Below are 17,329 nucleotides of genomic sequence, written 5' to 3'. Positions count from 1 at the left end.
CTAGTTATACGTCTATTTTAATATTTTAGTCCCTTTAATTTGCCATGATGTATTAATGTATGAAAAGCAAACAAAGAATTTTGAATCTAGTATGATTAGGATGTGCCTTACAGTACATACCCCTGGTATCACTGGTATGTCATGCGTGGTGTCGTTTTTGAAACAAACATTTTTTTTAAAAAGTAATTCCTGCTAATTACACAGTAATTCCTACTAATTACACCACTCATTTCACCGGAACCAATATGAAGGCCATGATAAAATGTCAAAAAACATTATGAGACAATAACTGTACTTTAAAATACATATGTGCAATGACTAAGTAGCAGAAAGATACTATTGTGCATACTACCGTGTTGATATTTTGTAAAGAGTACGAGGAATTCTCATATAGTAGAAAATAAGAATTCCTTACCACTGCTGGTGATGAAATGAAGAAAATCTCGAATCTCCGTCAAAGGTTGCACTAACTGCAATTTCGCCAGACGACTTCGATTTAGCAGCATGTCAATGGTGGAATAGTTCTAAATATAACCAAAATTACTTCAGTTACTTAAAACTATTACTTGGAGCACATAAGAATATACTTCCCTACCTACTGTATTCATACTGCCCCCACCTGGATGAAGATTTCCATGCAGTTATTGATGTAGTACTTGGCTCGGTCATAGTCTTCCTGCAAGATGTACAGCAGGCTCAGCTCTTGAGAAAAATAAGTTTCCATGATGTTCTTCCGTTCCTCCAGCTTCATCGCCTCATCTACAAAGCTGAGCAGGGTCTGGCTCTGGTCTCCCAGCTGCAGCTGCTTCAGCATGCTTCGCATCAGGTAAGGCAGGTACATGTCCTAACAGAGAACCACACGATGCAGAACACAAGAATCTGAGCCGCAATTCAGCCCTTTAAAAGACCTAAATCTAAATCGAAGTCAAATCCAACCCAAAGTTTATACATCAAACGTACGACGGTAAACACATAGCAGTAGATGCAGGCAATGAAAGGAATTGTCAGGCTTGGTTCTAGTAATGCATTTAGAAACGTCGATTAACGTTTAAAATGCCCGCTCACCAATTCTAATTTCCAAGTTTCTCTACAACAGTCCCACTACATGTCCCTAGAACCCTACCCCCTCACTGCCTCCACCTATCCCACACACACACCTGCACTCACTCAATCGCCACCTCATCACTCACGACTGGCACAATCCCTACTATTTAAGAAAGTGTATGTAACTCCACTGCTTAGAAAAGTTCTACACTTCAGTTATAAACTTTCGAATGTAAACCCCTTGAATGTGATGTCCTCAGTCATGTTTCTGACTTTCTCCAACTGGATCTTCTCCAATCTGGCATTGGACCTGGAAGCTGGACTGAGACGGCACTAATGACTACTGTGGACCTCAGAGCCACAAGCATCTCGGTCATCCACCCTGATGCTTCTTGGCCTTTCAGCAGCCTTCGACACTGCGAAGCTCCACAAATCCTTAACTCATTCCTAGTGATCCCTGAAGGTTCTTAGTGCCGCATTTTCCTTTCTTTTTATTTGAGTACTGTACTTGCCTTACGTGGTTCTTACTATGGTTGAAAGGTGTTGTATAGCTTTTGTTGCAACACTGCTTACACTAGTATCTGGGCATTCACTGCAAGCTCGGTCTAGCTGCACTTGTGTCTAGTCAGCTCCATGCTGTAAATGCAGGTGGTTTCTCTATTAGTAAGGCAAAAAGGTATCTGTTGTTAGGCCATTTTCTTTCACCTATAGATGTATGAGAGCTGTCTAAAAATTTATGCAAGCAGTACATCCATTTGCTTTAAAGATTTAAATATCCAGTTGAAGTATGTCACAGGACAATAATAATAAAAAAAATCTATATGATTTGTAATTCAGTAACATTTGAGGGGTGTGAATATTTTTGATAATATACACAAAAATGGGTCATCTTCCTATAAATTGTTAGCCCTCGCTTTTATTCTACAATTTGGTACCTGGTAAAAGGGGTCAGTCCATATTTTCTCAAGTCTGATGGATGTGCTGTTGTCGATGTTGATAGTAGCACAGTACTGCAGGGATTTCCATTCAGTCAGGTGGCTATAGGCCTCTAGGACAGCCATCTCCCAGAAATCCTTCTCTGCCTCAGTAGGTTCATCATCCATCCATTCTTCAGTGTTTAGTGCCTGGAATGTAGTTACAAAAGATCGCGACAGCATGTAATTACTTCAAAGGTTTACAGTCATATGAAATTTATCTGTACAAATGCCCACTTCAAAGAAAGGAATGAGAGTTGAATGGAACAGATCCCTTGTATGAACTGTACACAGTGGAGAGTACATTCTCTACACCACCGTCGAGAAAATTAGTTATGGTTTAAGTATTTTGTAGAGATTGTTTGGTATGGTTGCAAGAGGGGATTCGAAAATTTACGCAACTTTATGAGCAACTTTAAATGAAAGTTCTTTACTGTAAGAACCTTTCCTAGGGTAAAAACGTCATAACTTCTGGTGAGGGCAAGCAGACAAGTAAGTTACCTCATTGTAGAGCTTCACAGCTTCAGCATAGTCACTTTTTGCTTCAGCTTGCAAGGCTGTCCGGGTGATGGGCTTTGTCCCAACCTTGCCGCTAAAGATGCCACGTACAACGTCGTAATCTCCCAAAGACCTGTACAATCTGTTCCAAAAATAAACAGTTAATATAATCACACAGTAATAAAGACATTAAACACAAGACGTTAAATTAAGCCGTTTCCATTATTTATGGGGAGAATTTATTTAATATGCGTAATATCTCCAACACTCAAAAATACCCATTTCAAAAATGCTAAGAAAACAATAACTTTAAACACCAGTTACATAATTATCTAACGATACGTACGTACAGACAGCCTTTGACAGCCTTTTTGGTCTATAAAAATTGACCCATCCATTTTACAAAGAGCTTTAACACCCTGGACACATTTCCTCAACCATAACCACACATTCTAGGCAAATTCAAGACAGTGATTCACCCAAACCCACAAGCCTGGAGGTGAGGACACAGTAAAACCCACTGAGACACCACAACACCATAAAAAAGAACTGCTGCCAACACCTTTAAATGTAAACCATGTAATATATCTAAAGAAGCGTATAAATTTTAAATACTGCCAACAAGCACAATGGTACAAGCCCCTTTAGGTGAAGTATACATTCGGAGGGGAAGGAGGCACAGACTTGGCCAGGTGAATCCAGCGCAGGGTGTCTGGCGGCTGGTCGCGGCGAGCGCGCTTGGCCGGAGGATACGGCGCCTGGTCCCGGATGAGGCTCTCCTCCAGCAGGAGGATGCCGATCGGCTGCTGCAGGCTAGCCAAGCAGCTGGAGCTCACATTCTCAGGGTGGACGCTGAGCAAGTCCTTGTGCTGGTAACACATATCCTAAAAACACATCGATCATACAACATTGAACACGAAGTTCGACTGTAAATCAGGACAACAAACTATTCAGACATGCGAATCTCATTGTGCTTCATGCGACCCTGAACTGGATGAAGTGAATTAATGGATCCGCAAGGAAATTTAGAAAAAGATGATGCAGAAAATCCTTAAAAGCACCAATCACATATTAAATCTGCCCGGTCAATCAGCTGATCCTGATCCCTGATTGGCAAATTTAACTGAGAACACCCTTCTCCAGTGTGTCAAGGCATACCAACATATTTTACACCATGTCAGCCTACGACCCCTAGAGAGGTTAATCCGCCTCTGGCTGCAACCTTCATTCATTTATAAAATGATAAACAGGAAACATTTACAGTATAAGGTTTTTTTTTTTATATATTTTTACCTGCACACATGCGACAAAGGGAGGGAAGTAGACTGTACTCTTGTTGAGGAAATTGTTCATGTCCTCCAGCAGCTGTTCGCTAATCTTCTTTTTTTCAGCAGAAGTTTTAAAAGACTGCATTTCCGACAGGATTCCGCTAAACAGGGAGCTGAATAGCTGCTTCGCAAGAGTCGCATCCCTCTGTAGACAACCAGGCGACATGACGAGGGAGAATGACGACCTCCTCGCTTAAGAATCTTTTACTGTCAACTTCAGAATATATGATGAATGGACCATATACTCAGGTGAAATATTGTTCCTGCTGGTCATAGTACATTCAAGAATAAAATAACAATAATAATAATATAGAGTAGAATAATATACGTAATAAATATCTGCTGTTGATTCAGAAAGTACTTTATAATAAACCTGGTTAGATGAGCAAAAGCCCTACGCTGTACATACAGACAAAACATTCCATACCAGTCATTGTGACATTATAAAAAGAACTTTATGAAGAGATGAACCCTCAAACCGAGGACTGGAAATTTACCCAAAATCTGGCCAGAAAACTACATGGAGCAACACATGTAAAGCTACATGGAGTAAAGCGCAATGACAGCTGCAATGACACAGGCATGGTTTCCTGTTTCTCCACTGCAGTGCATCAAACATTCCACAAACTGAAAGTGAAACCTGCGCGAGGGCCTGCAGTGGGGCGATGACGCTCCTGTACTGGATCTGGATGTCTGGCAGGTCTCCCACTCTGTAGCTGCGATACAGGGTGACCTTGGCCTCCTTTTGAAGCTTCTTGTTGGCAACTTGCTCCTGCAGTTCACACATTGTGAGGAGTTAAAAACATCACGCATTATTAGCAACTGATTTATCCATTATTTCAAATATATGCCTATAGAGACATCCGTTTAGCCAAGCATTATCGTACATGTTAAAATCTTTATAAACTTCACTATCTTCAGCATGATCCTAGGATTTGGTCCCAAGAAATTCCAGACAAATAATGGATTTTTTTCAGCAGGGCAGAGACCAAAATTAAGGTGGATGAAGCCCCCCTGAATATGGGCTGCAGTCATCTACAGGTAATTGTAACACCAATTACATACACTATCGACAAAAGATGTAATGGTAGTAAAGACCAGGCTTTACAACTCCAGGGCAGCACTGCATCGGCACAGTTTTCTGTGAGTCAGGAAATGAAGTAATCGATACATATTCTACTCTTAGTCACGCGCTTCTGTAAATAAGAGAATAAATGTTTCAAGGAAAGGCACGTGGACTTATTGAATACAGAGTTCCCTGTATGATGCACCTTCTCACTCTTTTGCTCACGGATGCCCTTCGTGGCAAAATGTAGGCTGACTTTCTCTTTGTCCTTCAGGAACCTTCTTTTTAACCTCATGATGTCAGCCTGCTGTTCACTTGCAGCTGAAATGAACAATCATTGCAGTTACAGGTACTGCAGTATTAAGAGATTTGATCATTTTATTTGCCGTCTTTTAAAAGGAGTTCTATGGTTCTTGCACAGGCAATCTTGCTCTCCTGTGAGACACGTTGTCTCTATGTGACAGTTAATCTTGGGGGAAGATTAAATATCAAGTTGCAAAGCCACACATTGCCACTGACGATTTCTGCAAAAATGTTAACTACTGTAAATGCTATTATTCTGAAAGTTTAAAAAATGGTTGCTGCCAATTTTAACTGAATTTTATTCCCCTAACCCCATGAGTACATGTGAAAGCATTAGCTTTGTGAAACATTTGTGCCATGAGCCCAGTTTGCTGATGCTGACCTTTGGCGCTTCGATCATTTCCTTTGTCACCAAGGGCTGTCAGACGCTTTGTGCCAAAATCAGCCCCCGGGGTTTTCCTGGTCATTCGCGTTCTGTCCCTTTTTTCAAACACCAGCAAGGAAGATACTGATTCTGAGGAAGTTTGCAAAGGGTAATCTGCCAGTGTGTCAATGCTGCTCCCGGTTAGCCAGTTAAATGCCGCACGCTTGCCTGAAATACAAAAAAAAAATTAACAATTCTAAAAAAACAGCAAGACAATAATGTGGTTTCACTTTCACTTTCTGTACCGGTTGTCTGTGTTGGGGTGAATTCCAGAGAGTCCTGAGTGACTCTCAGCTGAGCCCCCGTGGAACCACGAGAGGACGCAGCAGCATTCTGTGACTGCATGTATGAGCCTGTCTGCGACATCTGCGTTGTCTGCGTCTCCACAAACATCGGCGTCAGCACCGTACTCCGATGACGCCAATTGGAGTCAATCACATAATCCTAGACCGAAAAACAGGTATGGTGATAAGACCGTCTATAACACACAAATGAAAGCTAACCTTTTAATACACGTAAAAGGGCAAATTATTTGGCTAAATACATTTATTTTACGTTTAGTTGTATGTGACTTTGTTTTGGAAAAATGTCACCATCTACAATTTTGATTCAAAAAACACATTGGATACCATATCTGAACAGTATCCATCTGAAATTTTTTTAATTTTTGAAATGAAACACTATGCAGTCAACCAGGTTCATTCATATTATGCAAACATTGGGCAAATCACAGAAACATAAATCTCCTTTATAATCTCACAAGCTCAAAGCATATTTCAGCTTTCATATAAGAAATGTTTTGTTGGCAGTCAGAAATGATTATTAATTGTTAATTCTTTTATTTCCCATTGATGATAAAATAAAAGCTTATCTTGCATTTTGTGATTTCTACAATTATACACTTTCAAGATCTGGGATTTGTGTTCCACTCAGAACAAATTGTACTATAAGAACATTTCAGTTATTTTCATCAATATATAATACATGTGTGACCAGGGATTGTCATCAAAGAGTCGATTCACTAACAAATGTGTCCGTGGCAAGACTTGTTTGTGTCTGTGGTAAAATGTTTGATTGGAGAAGGAAAAAAAAAACAAAAAAAAACTGTAGCCTAAATCTTAAAATACCATGTCTGTGCATCTTTATCAAAATGTTCATTGGAATTTGGATTTTGCTTTTACCAATCTGTCCGCACAATTCTCCCTATTTCATTTAAGCGATGCACCATATGAGTCAGACTTCAATGACATCTTTATCATTTAGTATTACGGTGAGAGTACAGTACGCTCGCTAAACAATCGCCGTGGAACAAGTATCTGGGGTTCTTGCCGACCTGAAACTTGCAGTCAGAGAGTGGATACTCAAACATGGCACGGGTGTAATCAGGGCTGCGGCTGGTCATCTCCAGCAGCATGTTCGTGGCCAAGCTCAGGAAGTGATCTTCAATTCTGCAGGAGTACAGCGATCGCAATACAGCGAGTGTGCGGTCCAAAGTAGCCGTGGGCAGCCGGCTTTCATGGCTCCAGAAGTTGTGGACATACAGTCTGAACGAGACGGAACAATGAAGACAAGACGAATGTTACTTAAAGTCTGATCAATTTATAAATGCAAAAGCCATGAATGACAATTCATATTACAAAATATGCAGTGCAGGTTAAAGATTTTATTGCATTTGGTTGGAGGCATATGAAGGCATTTATTACATTTTTTCTTATTTGTATATTTCACACATGTTGGCCTTTTCTAGCTACCTCAAACATTAAGCACCTAATACAATTTCTGAAGTACTAGAAATTACCATCAAAACATTTTTTGAATTTTTTCTACTGGAAAAGTACCACAATACATGTATTTGGTTTATTGCCAACACTGCACCTGAGTACACAGAGAATACTGACTAGATACGGCAAAAATAACACAGAATAACATTCTTAAAGGTTATATATGTTTAGGTTTACATGAATTAACTAGGGTCAGCCCTAAATGGGTAGCAACATACATGTAATAAAAATAGCATTCCTAAAACACTGCAAACTGGTTTTAGGCAACGGAATAGAAAATATGAAACTAAGTTATAGTTATAAACACCGTCAACTCTGACGCGATTCTGCAGAAACCGAAAAGCTGAGCTGTGCCGTTAGAGACACTGACAGCTGCTCCTCTGATTAAACTTTACATTAAACCTTACATTCGGCGCACAGCGCCGCTCCTGTCATGTCCCCAAAGACAGCTTATACGATGCATGCAACACTGATAAATAGGTTTCTTAAGGCACGATAGGCAGCAGTAAGAGAATGTACAGTTCTGAGAAACAATTAGTTGATCTGAAGAGATTGTGAAACAACCATCGCAGAGGTATTTTGCTGTTTTTATATTTTTGTAATATTAGGCATCACTCTAGGTTTATCCATTGTTTTTGCTTAAATATAGCTTTAAGCTATAGCTTAAATTTAATAAGAAATACGACTAATAAAAGAACAGGGCAAAAACTGCATAACACATAGCATTACATAACTGCAAATACAGCATTAATATAGATTCCAGACTTACTGAAGGCCTTGATTTTCATCCACAAGCCCTTGAAGAAGAGTCTCCTTTGCTGTATTGAAGACGCCTAGGGAGACAGGGTCTGCCTGGCTCTCTGAATCACTATAACAGAAAAGTAATATGCAGGAGTTCAGCTCGTTGTTAGCTAAACATGGTGTGGCACTGTCACACTTAGAGAGAAGCAAATATGTAAAGGTACAGGTCACCTGTAGTTGTCATAAATCCACATGAGGATGTCATACATTCTCTCTCTGCACACAGGGGATGGATGGGTGATAAAAGATGACACCAAACCCAAAACTTCCTGAATTTCTTCTGGCTTCAGAATGGGTAAGATCTTATGGACAAGATCTAGGCAGATTCTCTGCCTTGCTTCATCCCTGGAGAACAGCAAAGAGTTATTACAACAAGTGCAAAACAATCCAATCCAGGAGGACTACCATTTGCCATACTGCAAATGTTTATTACTTTGTTACTCATGCCTATATTACACTGCAAGTTTGTCCTGCACGGTCTTGTTCTGTATTCCACTGCTCTTTATCCTACTGCCAAATCCTCTACCCTGCAACTGTAGCATAGGAATTTCATCCTGTTCCTCAGATCACATGCCAATAAAACTCAAAACCTGAAACTAAATATCAAGCAATATCAACAATCAAGACTCACCTGTGACCCATGACCTGGAGAAAGTCTTTTGTCTTTAGCTGCAAATATATGTCTGGAATCTCGCTGGCTCTACAGAGCAGACACTCCAGGCAGTGAGTCTTTAATGACCCGTGCATCTTTGGCAGCAGGTAAAATATCTGACTGACAAACCTGCCAGACAAAGAATTGTGAATGAATGAATAAATGAATGAATGAATGAATGCTGAAAATAAGATTTGTTGAAGCTATTTTATAATGAACTTAATGTATTTGTGATTTTAAGTACAACTTGCAGCTATTACGAAATCTAGTCTTACCGATCCATAAATGGAGCGAAGTGTTTGGAAACTTTACTCAAGCAAACAATAAACTTGTCATCTTTATCAGACTTCTTAAGCTCCATCAGCTTACTAGCTGTGAGGTCAAACAAGGTCGTACTGGGCTAATGGGAAAAAGAGAAAAAACATTTAATTCAGTTTAATATTAATCTAGTTCTGGGTACAACGTAAATCTACATGCAACCCTATAAGGAGGTTCTCCAATTTACCAGGAATAACTTGGGGGTTGATGGCAGGATTGGCCATCGGAAAAAACCTCACACTGGTCTATTCGGACTAGTGTGGTGCTGAGGTATCACCTGCCTCAGGGTTCTCTTCCCCGAGGTGGTTTGTCATGTGGTGGGTGTGGCACGGCACTGTATCAGTGCATGCTCCTTACCTCTCCTCTCTCTAATATTAAGCATTCTTCATTTAAGAATGGCGCTTATAAGACTAAACTGCTCCAATCTTACCTGTTTCAATGACTAACTGTATACTTTTAATAAGGGTTGGTCTAATTCATAAAAAGTAATCAGGCATTCAGGACATTGACAATCTAATTGTAATTTAGATTGTTTGCAAACAAATAAGGGTGATATTATTTATTTAGAAAAAAATTCTAAACCTTAGCTTTTAAGAAACAAAGTAGACAATAGAAATTAACATAAATAATAAAGAAAAAAAAAACTTCACAATTAAGTGTTTAGCCTTTTAATCTTCCATTATTTCACAGGAAATTTCCTTTTTGGGATTAAAGGTGGAGACACCTTTAAGGTATCTTTTCAACTACAGTGAGTCCTGCTACAACGTACGATACCGCAGTGTGAATCTGTTCTAACGTGACTGATATATTAGAACCGAAGTTCAATACAATGCGGAATTGAATTTGCACGATTTTCAGTCAGAGAGAAAATCATTAAAATGAACTACAACAGGATATGGTCTTAGACAAAAACACTCAAATACAGCTATCCAAGTGAACGGCAGTGACGTCCAACTCGTTAACCGGTTCTTTTCAGTTAATCAGTCAAACGAGGTTTTATACATCCACGCCTTGCACAGGTGCAGATTCTAAAAATCTAAAATATATATATATATATATATATATATAGCGGTTGCGGCAATCGTGCGGGAAACAGGCAAGGGAAGCCAGGTACGGGGAATAAAGGGGTTTTATTAAGAGAACTTGGATAAAGGAACATCTGACACGGACTTGACATCGAATCCACAATGACGGACCAGGGGAACAAGTAAGACCAGGACTTAAATAGGACGGCACTAATCAAAGTAAGCAGACACAGATGGAGACAATCAGGAAAGTACACGTGGGTAATCAGGGGGGCGTGGCACACATGAGGAGCAGACGAGCCGGGCATGACAATATAAAAACTGGAACATTTTTTAAATTCACTTACATTTGCTTTGCGTAGAGTGCCTGTAGCCATGTTGACTACATGAGTGCCAATCTGTATACCATAATCTGCTGTGTTTGTGCTGTGCGCACGGCCGGCCACATGGTGACTGTAATGTTTGTTTCTTATTGTTTTAAGATGTCAGTGCTTTATTTTGGATTGATGAGGGGGCTCGAGGCTCACAGGGGTATGGGAAAAAAGAGAGCGGGTACAGGGAGTTTTCCGGGTGTGTGTTTGTAAGGAGTGCAGAATCTGAAAAAAGTGTTCAGGCAGTACATTGTTCTGTTTATTTTATAACTGTGACATTTTACAGTGACTACGGCTGACTACTTGCAATGAATGATGGCCAAAACAACGCTTTGTGAACCATTTGCTGTATTTTCTGACCCCACTAGATGGTGCTCTCTGTTCAAAAAAGGACTCAAAGCAAACCAAAAGCACTGTAGACATCAGAAAATACAGAAAATGGTTCATGAAGCGTCGTTTTGACTCATCACTACTCCTGTCAGCAATCAACAAGGGAGCAAGTGTGTACTAAATTCTTGTGAGACCCATAGGAGATGTTTATAATATAATTTATTAATGTAGTATTATCATTTCTTATTTAAAGTGCATATAACTACATTATTAGCCACTGGTATCTCTTTTTTTTTAGTTAATTATTTTTTTTTGGCGCAAGCTAATTTTTTCCAATTGAATATATGTATTTTAGTATGCAATTTCAGTAAATGTAAGGTTTATCAGGAACGCATTAGTCGCATTGTAGCAGGACTGACTGTACGCATTTCAAATGCATTAACTTTTGGACCAGAAAAGGGAGATTTTATTTAAATACAATAAATCCCTAGTCAGGACTACGGGCACAATGAAATTTAAAACTAGAAATGTGAAAGTTCAAGATATTAACATAAGACGATGTTTTGTGTGCTACCTTTCTAAAATACTAACATTAGCCACTTTCAATGACAATTTTCAAAAGTCTCATTGTCAATACAAGTTCTGCAGCAGTATTTTACATGTCAAATACTATGAGCAGGTGAATACAAGGAAACGTAAGTCATTTGTAACACAAGCGTAGAAATATATCTGATATTACATACAATATACAAAACACTATACAAAAGGTGTCACCTACTTCATTCTTCTCAGCCCAGTAGTGCATCATGCACCCAATTATCTCCGCAGCAGCACTGTAGATCTCTTTGTATCTTATGAATGACAAATTGTTGACCAATGATCGAATGTACCTGAAATCAGCAGAAAAAGCGCAAACACGAATACATGTAAATCATCCAAAGAAATATCTTCCCTCAGTGTACTGATGTTTATTAACAATGTAGACAACAATACCGGTCCTGCTCTATGCCACATTTATGGTCGTAAGGAGGCAGATTGTTGGCCAGTACAATCCCAAGCAGTTGAAGTCCCACTGAGTTGTCCTTACTGTTGAGATCTGTCCCAGCAAATCGCTCATGTATCAGACTATAAATACAACAGGAAAAGCACAAAGCATTAGGAGTTATTAGCTTTTCATATGGGTTATCAGAACAATTCATAGTTTTGTAAGTGCGTCAATTCATCATTCCGTTTCCCTTCTGTAAGCTATAGGCTGTTGACTGATAAGACATCTCAGCTGTGGGGTTTGTTTGTAACCGATTTGCCAGTGTGCTGCTGAAGTGCACTGTTAGTTTAGGTATCCCTAAAGGTTTTTTCTCATTTAAGCCTGGGATTTAACGTTTTTTTTTTAACGTAATTTAAGCCTTTAAGGTTACGGTGGCCCTGAAAGCCCAGAGAACGTTAACATTAACACAACGCAAAAACATTAAGAACATGCAAAAACATAATGGTGACACAAAAACATAAACTGGAAAAAAATAATTTTGAGAAAAATTAATTTTTAAAAAGTTTTATTAAAACAATATTTGGGCGCTTTCCTTGTTTGGAAATATATAACAGCTATTCAGTATAGACATTTTTTACTGCAAAACACAAGTCTCCAAATAAAGATCAAAATCTATGTATGCCTATGCATCTGCTGCATGGGTTAAATTAAGCAGCCAAGACATAAAAGGGATTCACTCAGCTATGTCTACAAACATTCATTTGTCTTTTTATGTCTGCTCTCAAAACAAAGTTGAAGGTTTTTTCTGTTCGTATACAATCTGAATCAAAAACCTATTTAACACATGGGTAAGTGTTTTCTAAGTTTGAAATTTTGTAGCTTGCAGACACTAATCAGCTACCGTAGGGAACAGTACTAGAGGCACTTCCGTTTCGAAAACCACATCAAATAAAGAGAACACAACACATTTAAAAATTAAATTGGCTTAGTTTTACGTTTATGAGTCATCTTGATGTTTTTGCAATGTATTAATGCTGACTTGCTCTGGGCTTACAGGACCACCATATTAAGGGGATAAGGAGGTACAGCAGCTTAGGCCTTTAAATGGGACAGGCTTGTAAGAAAGAGGAAGACTATTGCCATACCTGTAAGGTACCTCCAAGCAATCCTTCCAGCACTCCACCACAATCTTAATTATCTCTAGATTGTGCCTAAAAACAGCTCTTCTTTGGTGAAAACAGTTCTTAATGAGGAACTCAAGTAACCAATTAGCCAAAACCTCATCTTTGGTGTTACCCTGTAATAGAAAAACTACAATAAATGACATCATCTTAACAATAAATGTGATAAATATCATTCCAGGTATACCATAGAATTATAATCGAAAACCATGCAAGATTAATCTAAGTCTATTTTGTCAATGTACTTCATTTTGTGTTAAATACCATTGCATGCCTTTTGTGTGTCAGAAATGCTTCTATCTTGCATTATGTATAATTATACTTACTCCTGCTTTCTGTCTACAAGTTGTCACATAAAAAATTCATTGTAAACAATGACAATCTTACTGTAACTCATCTTATCCTGTCTTATTGTATCTTATCTCACTCTCTTACTGTATCGTATTACATCATATTTGATCTTATCTTCTGTTTAACCCTGTTGATTTACTGTAATAATGCCCTTTGGTGAACAGCTAGAAGTTTGAAGTGCCTGTATTATATCATACAACATAAAAGAAATGAATATATTCTTTAGTATTGTCATATTACAGTTTGAAACTGATGTTTTATCTAATTATTTATACGGCATTATACATACCAAAACCAATGTAAACTCAAAAATATTTTAAAGTTTATCCTTAAGAACATACTAAGAAAATTTAATGCATTCTACTCAAAGTCTCCTCAATTAGATAATTGAGGATATTAGATAAATATACACCAGTAACAAACCTTGGGTGTAGCAATGCTTGTCCAAGACAAAGCTGTGGCAACAATATCAACAACCATGAAGTGAATTCCATCTCCTCCATTGTTTCCAGAGACAACGAGCTGTAACAACGGCCCGAGCCAAAACTTGGCATACGGCTGGAAAACCTGCGAGGAGGTGGGTGAAGGTTTGCAATGGAAATGTAACAGAACTAGACTTTCACTTGTTTAACATCAATACAAAAACAAGATAGGTAAGCTGCAAGTTAAAGACGCACAGATGGGGTATTTCTGGCTACAACGGCCTTCCTTACCTTTTCAGAGTTAATTATAATTTTTGCAATGAAGAGCCGAACATTCAATGGTGTTGATGAATTCCCAAGCTTTCCATGAAAATACTTCATCCAAGGTGGAAGTTCAGCTGGTGTTGTACCCTAAAATAAATATACATTTTAGGAATGAAGTCACAAGGGATAAATAAATTTGTTTAATGTAAAAAAAAAATTCTACAGAGTTTAGCGATATCAGGTAGGCCAATTGTACGTCATTTATAAAGTACTGTAGAAAATCAATGGCACTTCTGACCCATGGAAGCACCCTTACAGCACTTTTTAACACCAATAACATGCAAAACCGACAGAGCTGCAGAAAGGCCTAAACAGAAGTAGCAGAGTTATGCACTGCGATTAATTTTTACCCCTTCTTCATTTTCCACACTTTTTCTACATAACAATAAGCTTTTGTATTGTTGGACATGCCAATATCGCAGCCTGACATTGGGTAATGACACTGCAAACAGACCTGCTCTATTTTGGGAGTGATGCCGTTCCTCTGCATGTGACTGAGCAGCGCTGTCATGGAGGCCATGCACTCGTGCTGGTTCAGCTCATCCATTTCCAGGTCCATCACTTCATCTTGGGAGACTGTCTCCATTTGCTCCTGTAGCTCACCAGAAGGGAAAAAAGCTCATGTACACCTTAAAGCTTAAGGATCTTTCTACCTAGCGTACCATTTTATCATTGCTAAATCATTTTCTGTTCAGTTGCATGCTTTTTGCTCTGAGGAGAGCCTCACTGTTATCTAGAACTCAGCTGGATCTGCCATGAAGTGACGTAAAACTTCCAGGCAGCAACTTCCACAACAACCATAATTACATTTCTGTTATTTACATCAGCACCTTCTTTTATAAAGAACTATTTGTTTAAGCAGGCAGCCTAAAATTCTACTATGAACAACTATGAAAAATGCATTTGTAATACTGGATGACAGAATAAGTTCTTGCTTATTAAAAGGGAAATACAAACAAAATCAGGGAAAAATGTGATGAGTCAAGGTTTTTCTCATCTATGGTTACTTGTTGCCGTTGCTCTTGCAGATATGTACTTTCTTGCCCTGCTAAGGTTTCCACGAAATTGCAGTTGAAACAAACATATCTTTAAGTCACAATCATTATATTTTACCCCACTCGAGGCAGCAGTAGTTTCACTGCCAGGATTTTGGAATCGGTACGAGAAGCTCTGGACGCCAGTAGAAAAGTCAAACTGGCTCATCTCCTCTCTGAGACTGCTGTCCATGCAGGATTGCGAGGAGAGATAGCGAGGTTCTTCTGAAAAGGAGGTCATTATGTCAACAGGATTTTATGCATTTCGGCAATAATTATGCAATCGTCATAACACCAATAACAACAAATCATACCGCCACTGTTGCCCATCGTTTCTTTCCGGATAGTCACATACTTTTGCTTCCTTTCAAGAGGAACCTATACAAACAAAAAACACACAGTTTTTAAAAAAGTGTATTTTTCACATTTATAAAGATTGCAAATAATGTAAATACTCGGAAACGATAAAAAGCAAAAAAATAACTCACATCAATTTCTACAGGGAATCTGTAGGCTCTTTGGATATCAATGATGTTCTCAAAAATAAACTGACTCTTGGGGAAGAAAGGATGACAGAGGTGAAGGTATATATAAAGCTACGAGCGCCTATTTATAAACACGAACTGACAAACCGTCTGTCTCTCAGGGAAGACAGAACTCATCTAAGAATTGCTACTTTAATGTTCAAACTAGTGACATTTTTAAACCTGAACAACTTAAAAATCCTCAGTCTGTTCAGTGCGATTTGTGTTTTTTTCCCCTCAATTTTGCTGATTTAAGCACATGGGCCAAAAAATACTACAGAATTTTATATTTAGAATCATACACATTTTTCCTTCTGATGTATTATAAATGGTGAGATGGGGGAGAATTTAAGGCCCCCAGCAGTTTCCTTACTTTCTCTGGCTTTTCGCTGAAGAGGAACCCTTGGTAGAACTTTGTCTCATTGAAGCAGCAGCTGATCAGAGCTATAGCACAGTTATAGGCAGCACAGTGATACTGTCGTCTCCTCTCCAGAAGCTGGGTTTCACCAACCATATTTTCTGTAAAGGCCTCAAAGCAGGATCTTTAAAATATAAGCAAAACACCAATAGTTGAACATTTGTAGGATAAACATACATTGCAAAACAGATCTTTTTAACTTACAAGAGTTGCCTGAATGTTAACTTAGCCTTTAACACAAAGATACAATGGGAAAAAGATGCTGTCTAAAATATCTATATTTGTTTAAAATACAGCAAAAGTTTACAGTTTGAATCAATTATAACATTAAAATCCAAGGAAGAAAGGGCAAACAAGACTTTCCCCTAATCAAACAAATCAATATGATTTCAACAGAGTAAAATTACAACTTCCAGAATAACAGTTTACATTTTTTGAGCATCCTGAACCAGGGGCCTCAGTTCTCGAAATTAGATATGCACAAAAAATTCACTGAAATGTCCATAAACAAATCCTGAATTTATTAAACAAAATCTGACAGTATCAAAAGCATAAAAGGGGATTCAGGAGCAGGTCTACGTAGCATGGTACAAATCGGCAAAAGCCGACACCTATTGCAAAGCAAGTAGTTGCAGGTAAACTGACAAATGAACACGCATGCCAATAATTCATACCATTATGTGAAAATAAGTAAAATTAAAATGTGAACTGGAATTTATTGATTTTTCCATTTATTCAGGTAATCCAGACTATGTATTTACCTTGGAAATTTAATTTACTAGGCTATCTGAAATACTGTCTTGTCACCTATTTCAATGAACTGAAAATATCTGTAATTGTCATCTACAGTCACCAGATGAAATGCAGCATAATGACGTTCTTGCTATGACTACGCAAAAGGAAGGATTTGAAGGGAATCGGTATTCATAGACCACCAAGATTTTTACTTATTTCTTTACTGTTTGCACTATATGTTATGTCTGCACTTTGTCTGAGGTGCATTAAATGTTTCTCTACGCTGTATGCGAACAGGCAAACATAAAAACAATAGTTCGCAGCGATGTCCAGTTTTTCTAATGTAATTAGGGCAATCAACTGCACTAACACTGGAATAAGAGCATCTCAAATGAAATGTAATTTCTTTAATCAAATCAACAACAGTACAACATAGAACA

The 17,329-nt window shown here is 38.4% G+C and overlaps 1 protein-coding gene across 1 annotated transcript in view; it reads right to left on the bottom strand.

Moving 5' to 3' along the window:
• prkdc (protein kinase, DNA-activated, catalytic subunit) overlaps nt 1-17,329 on the bottom strand; it is a 55,422-nt gene that overhangs the window by 14,824 nt on the left and 23,269 nt on the right. The window contains exons 43-67 of the mRNA XM_049011122.1: nt 16,110-16,278; nt 15,701-15,766; nt 15,527-15,590; nt 15,292-15,437; nt 14,633-14,770; nt 14,146-14,265; nt 13,856-13,999; nt 13,046-13,197; nt 11,909-12,040; nt 11,694-11,805; nt 9,147-9,271; nt 8,851-9,000; nt 8,391-8,564; nt 8,188-8,286; nt 6,971-7,181; nt 5,883-6,081; nt 5,596-5,805; nt 5,116-5,231; nt 4,485-4,616; nt 3,810-3,989; nt 3,201-3,400; nt 2,520-2,658; nt 1,980-2,168; nt 620-844; nt 416-524 (exon numbers count right to left, since the gene is read on the bottom strand). Of these exons, the coding sequence (XP_048867079.1) occupies nt 416-524; nt 620-844; nt 1,980-2,168; nt 2,520-2,658; nt 3,201-3,400; nt 3,810-3,989; nt 4,485-4,616; nt 5,116-5,231; nt 5,596-5,805; nt 5,883-6,081; nt 6,971-7,181; nt 8,188-8,286; nt 8,391-8,564; nt 8,851-9,000; nt 9,147-9,271; nt 11,694-11,805; nt 11,909-12,040; nt 13,046-13,197; nt 13,856-13,999; nt 14,146-14,265; nt 14,633-14,770; nt 15,292-15,437; nt 15,527-15,590; nt 15,701-15,766; nt 16,110-16,278 (3,701 nt within the window). The remainder of the gene's footprint in view (nt 1-415; nt 525-619; nt 845-1,979; nt 2,169-2,519; nt 2,659-3,200; nt 3,401-3,809; nt 3,990-4,484; nt 4,617-5,115; nt 5,232-5,595; nt 5,806-5,882; nt 6,082-6,970; nt 7,182-8,187; nt 8,287-8,390; nt 8,565-8,850; nt 9,001-9,146; nt 9,272-11,693; nt 11,806-11,908; nt 12,041-13,045; nt 13,198-13,855; nt 14,000-14,145; nt 14,266-14,632; nt 14,771-15,291; nt 15,438-15,526; nt 15,591-15,700; nt 15,767-16,109; nt 16,279-17,329) is intronic.

Source organism: Brienomyrus brachyistius, chromosome 1, assembly GCF_023856365.1.
Source record: "Brienomyrus brachyistius isolate T26 chromosome 1, BBRACH_0.4, whole genome shotgun sequence".
NCBI lineage: Eukaryota > Metazoa > Chordata > Actinopteri > Osteoglossiformes > Mormyridae > Brienomyrus > Brienomyrus brachyistius.
The sequence above is the reverse complement of the archived record's forward strand: the minus strand, read 5'-3'. Positions and strand labels throughout refer to the sequence as shown.